At 44.2% G+C, this 5,513-nt stretch overlaps 2 protein-coding genes across 2 annotated transcripts; both read right to left on the bottom strand.

Annotated features, from left to right (window-relative positions):
- Window positions 1–1,653: 1,653 nt before the first annotated feature.
- Window positions 1,654–2,016, bottom strand: LOC107465590 (uncharacterized). Its single transcript, XM_016084567.1, has one exon. The coding sequence runs from the start codon at window positions 2,014–2,016 to the stop codon at window positions 1,654–1,656; it is 363 nt and encodes a 120-aa protein (XP_015940053.1).
- Window positions 2,017–4,402: 2,386 nt separating this feature from the next.
- LOC107465591 (uncharacterized) lies at window positions 4,403–5,266 on the bottom strand. The gene has a single exon (XM_016084568.1). The coding sequence runs from the start codon at window positions 5,264–5,266 to the stop codon at window positions 4,403–4,405; it is 864 nt and encodes a 287-aa protein (XP_015940054.1).
- Between the last annotated feature and the right edge of the window lie 247 nt (window positions 5,267–5,513).

The following is a 5,513-nucleotide window of genomic DNA, read 5'->3' on the forward strand; positions in this document are numbered from 1 at the left end:
TAGGTGAGAATGCTGATGAGTGTCACAGATCATCACATTCATCAAGTTGAAGAACAAGTGATATCTTAGAACAAGAACAAGCTGAATTGAATAGAAGAACAATAGTAATTGCATTAATACTCGAGGTACAGCAGAGCTCCACACCTTAATCTATGGTGTGTAGAAACTCCACCGTTGAAAATACATAAGAACAAGGTCTAGGCACGGCCGTGAGGCCAGCCTCCCAATGATCTAAGATAGCATAAGAACAAGAATAGCTACCCGATTCAAAATACAATAGCAAAATGTCCTATTTATAAAGAACTAGTAGCCTAGGGTTTACAAAGATGAGTAAATGACATAAAAATCCACTTTCGGGCCCACTTGGTGTGTGCTTGGGCTGAGCATTGAAGCATTTTCGTGTAGAGACTTCTCTTGGAGTTAAACGCCAGCTTTTGCGCCAGTTTGGGCGTTTAACTCCCATTCTTGTGCCAGTTCCGGTGTTTAACGCCGGGCATTCTTGAGCTGATTTGGAACGCCGGTTTGGGCCATCAAATCTTGGGAAAAGTATGGACTATTATATATTTCTGGAAAGCCCAGGATGTCTACTTTCCAACGCCGTTGAGAGCGCACCAATTGAGTTTCTGTAGTTCCAGAAAATCCACTTCGTGTGCAGGGAGGTCAGAATCCAATAGCATCTGCAGTCCTTTTCAGCCTCTGAATCAGATTTTTGCTCAGGTCCCTCAATTTCAGCTAGAAAATACCTGAAATCACAGAAAAACACACAAACTCATAGTAAAGTCCAGAAAAGTGAATTTCAACTAAAAACTAATAAAAATATACTAAAAACTAACTAAAACATACTAAAAACAATGCCAAAAAGCGTATAAATTATCCGCTCATCAGTGCGCGAGAGTGGTTGTTCCCCAGGCACAAAAGTGGGGCAAAGTTGGCTCAAGTCTCTGGTTTTTTTACCAGAGTGACCCAGGGAGACATGCGCGCGGACACGAACCTTGCGCGGACGCGTGTTTGTGGTATTCTGCAGATGGCGCGGGCGCGCACAACGCGCGGACGTGTCAGTTCTGGTGCAAAGTTGGCCCAATTGTGGCACAACTCTCTGGTTTTTGTACCAGAGACTCCACATAGCCCCATCGGTGCGCATGCGCACTGTGCACTTGTGCGTCGATGGTCAACTGGCAAGTGTGCGCGCAGGCGGCATGTACGCGAACGCGTGGGTGCCTGGCACAAGTTGGGCATAGAGTTGGCCTGACTCTTGGGTTTTTGGCTTGAGAATGGAAATTTGCAACCGGTGTGCGCGCGCACTGTGCACCGGCGCATCGGTGCCTTTTTTCAAAGAAAATTTTTGTTTTCTTATCTCTTTTCACAACCTATCTATATGAACATTCTACCTATCTAACAGAATCAGCAAAGCTAGCATTCCTAAGCACTCAATCAATCAACCAAAGATCATAAAATTCGAAGGAACTAAAGATACGGAAAGATGGTATAAACAAGGAAGATCTTACCACGGTGGGGTGCCTCCCACCAAGCACTTTTCTTTAACGTCCTTAAGTTGGACGGTCCTCTCTTTAAGCTTCCTTTCTCATTGGTGCATCATCCAATATGTACACCTCTAGCTCTTTTGGAGGCTTGCAACCATGATACTTCTTCACTCTATGTCCATTCCACCACTCCATAGGGCTTTATCTCTTTTACCTTAAAAAGTCCTTCCCATCTAGAACGGAGCTTGCCAGGCATCAATCGGAGCCTGGAGTTGTAGAGGAGGACTTCATCACCCTCTTGAAAGTCCTTCTTCCGGATGTGATGGTCATGAAACGCCTTAGTCTTTTCCTTGTAAATTCGGGCATTCTCATATGACTCATTCCTCAAACATTCAAGCTCTTCTAATTGTAACTTCCTAGCTTCACCCGCCTTGGCTAAATCCATGTTGCACTGCTTTACCGCCCAATAGACTCGATGCTCAACCTCCACCGGAAGGTGGCACGCCTTACCATAGACAATCCGGAAGGGACTCATCCCTATCGGGGTCTTGTAGGCCGTTCTATATGCCCATAGTGCATCTCCTAATTGGAGGCTCCAATCCTTTCTTTGTGGATTGACCACTTTTCCAGGATCCTCTTGATTTCCCAGTTGGAAACTTCCGCTTGTCTATTAGTTTGCGGATGATAAGCAGTGGCAACCTTATGCGACACTCCATAGCGCTTGAGCAATGCTTCTACCTTCCTGTTACAAAAGTGGGATCCTTGGTCGCTAACGATTGCTCGTGGCGACCCATAACGGCATACAATGTGATTCCTAATGAAAGAAACAACGATATTGGCATCGTCAAGGTGGGTAGGTACGGCCTCTACCTACTTTGACACGTAGTCAACCGCTAGCAGAATATACAGATACCCACTAGAGTTGGGAAACGGTCCCATAAAGTCAATGCCCCATACATCAAATATTTCACAGAACAACATAGGTTGCTGAGGCATTTCATCCCTTTGGGATGCGTTTCCTGACCTCTGACACTGATGGCAAGACACACATAGTCGGTTAGCATCCTTGAATAAGGTTGGCCACCAGAATCCACAATCCAACACCTTTTTAGCGGTCCTTTGTGGCCAAAGTGGCCACCACATTCGGACGAATGACAAGCCTCAAGAATTGGTTGGAATTCAGACTCCGAGACACATCTTCGAATTACTTGGTCGACGCCCCTCTTCCACAAGTGAGGGTCATCCCAAATATAGTATTTAGAATCACTCTTCAACTTGTCCCTTTGGTTTTTCGAAAAGTTGGGAGGGAAGATTCTTGCAACCAAGTAGTTCGCCATTGGGGCAAACCAAGGAAAGCTAGCAGACACAGCATGCAAACTATCCAATGGGAATGAGTCATTGATTGGAAATGGATCAATTTTTAAATTCTCAATGCGGCTTAAATGATCCACAACCAGGTTTTGAGATCTACTCCGGTCCCTAATCTCAATGTCGAATTCTTGCAAAAGCAAGATCCAACGTATGAGTCTAGACTTTGACTCATTCTTTGTCAATAAATACTTCAAAGTTGCATGATCCGTCTATACCACTATCTTTGAACCTAGCAAATAAGATCTAAATTTATCTAAAGCATGAACAATAGCTAGGAGTTCTTTTTCAGTAGTGGTATAGTTGGATTGTGGTGCATCTAGTGTCTTAGAAGAGTAACCAATGACATAAGGGAGTTTACCATCGCGCTGTGCAAGCGCGGCACCTACAGCATGGTTTGACGCATCACACATTATCTCAAATGGCAACGTCCAGTTGGGGCCTCACACAATTGGTGCTGTGGTAATAACTCTCTTGAGCTCTTCAAAGGCTTTCACACATTCACTATCGAACTCAAAATCCACATCGTTTTGGAGTAGGCGCGATAACGGCAAGGCAATCTTGTTGAAGTCTTTGATAAAGCACCTATAGAATCCTGCATGTCCAAAAAACGAGCGAACCTCCCTCACGGATGAGGGGTGAGGCAGAGTAGTGATAACATCGACCTTGGCCGGGTCCACAGAAATGCCTTCATGAGATACTACATGTCCTAACACTATACCTTGTTGTACCATAAAGTGACATTTTTCAAAATTTAAAACAAGGTTAGTGTCAACACATCTAGCAAGGACCTTGGCCAAGTTCTCTAATCAACAATCGAATGAAGTTCCATAAACGCTGAAGTCGTCCATAAAGACTTCCAGACAATTCTCTATTAGATCGGAGAAGACACTCATCATGCACCTCTGAAAAGTAGCAGGTGCGTTACATAGTCCAAACGACATCCTTTTATAGGCAAAGATGCCGAATGGACAAGTGAACGTGGTCTTCTCCTGATCTTCAGGAGCAATATGTATCTGGAAGTAGCCAGTATATCCATCAAGAAAGCAGTAGTGAGTTTTACCTGCCAAGCGGTCTAACATCTGATCGATGAAGGGTAAGGGGTAATGGTCCTTTCGTGTGGCGGCATTCAATCTTCTATAGTCAATACATACTCGCCACACATTTTGTACTCTTTTAGTGACCATTTCTCCATTGTCCTTCTTGACCATTGTGATGCCCGACTTCTTGGGGACAACTTGAACCGGGCTTACCCACTCTTTGTCGGAAATAGGGTATATGATATCCGCATCTAGTAGTCGGGTAACCTCTTTCTTCATTACGTCGAGGATGGTGGGGTTGAGTCTCCTTTGCGGTTGCCTAACTGGCTTGGCTCCATCTTGGAGAAATATCCTATGCATGCACTTGCGGGGGTCAATTCCCATAATATCCGCTAGGCTCCATCCTATTGCTTTCTTGTGCTTCTTGAGAACATCTAGGAGCTTCCCCTCTTCTTCACTTGAGAGCTCACTAGCAATAATGACTGTAAATCTTTGGTTCTCCTCTAAGAAAGCTTACTTCAAATGAGATGGAAGGGGCTTCAATTCACTTTTTGTCTCAAGATGAGGTTCCTTTCCATCAAGCTCATGGAGTTCACTCTTGACAACTTCTTCAGGTTCATCTTCTTGGTCATCCATCTCCTCAACAGTGGGGTAGCACAATTTTTCATGATCCTCTTCTTGCACTTCTGCTACCACTTCATCAATCATATCACATCGGAGCATGGAGTGTTCATCAGGAGGATGTTTCATGGCTTCCTCTAAATTGAACTTGATAGTCTTGTCTCCAACCCCAAAAGAATATATACCGGTGAAGGCATCCAACTTGAATTTAGAGGTTTTGAGAAAGGGTCTACCAAATAGGACGGAAGATGAGCTTCTACTTTCTGTTGGAGGCATCTCAAGGATGTAAAAGCCAATCGGAAAAACCAAATCCTTAATTGTCATGAGTACATCTTCAGCTATTCCCATTACTGTGATCACACTTTTATCGGCTAAGGCAAACCTCGCCGCTGACTTCTTCAATGGAGCTAAATTCAACCGCACATAGATGGACAGCGGCATGATGCTTACACAAGCTCCAAAGTCACACATACAATCATGAAAAGTGTATCCACCAATACGACAAGACACTAAGCACGGTCCAGGGTCACCACATTTTCTTGGAATAAGTTCCATCAAGGAAGAAATCGAACTACCCAAGGATAGTGTCTCCAATTCTCCTAACCTATTCTTGTGTGTACACAAGTCTTTCAAAAATTTTGCATACTTGGGAATTTGTTGGATAGCATCAAGGAGTGGTATGGTCACCTCGACCTTTTTGAACACTTGAAGCATGTCCAAATCAAATTCCAGTGTCTTCTTCGCTTTCTTCACCATAGAAGGAAATGGAATGGGAATTGACTCATCAACTATGGCTTTCCTCTAGAGTTCCTTGAGGTTTACTCCTTCTTCCTCATGCTTTTTGTCTACCACCTGTTCTTCGTGTGGAGCTCCAACAACTACCTCTTCCTCATACATTTCTCCCATGACCTTTGGAGGTATCTCCTCTAATGTAGTCCCCGACCGTAGAGTAATGGCGTTAAGACCGCCTCTTGGGTTTGGTTGGGGTTGGGATGGAAGGTTG

The sequence above is a fragment of the Arachis duranensis genome, chromosome 9 (genome assembly GCF_000817695.3).
Source record: "Arachis duranensis cultivar V14167 chromosome 9, aradu.V14167.gnm2.J7QH, whole genome shotgun sequence".
In the NCBI taxonomy this organism is placed as follows: Eukaryota; Viridiplantae; Streptophyta; class Magnoliopsida; order Fabales; family Fabaceae; genus Arachis; species Arachis duranensis.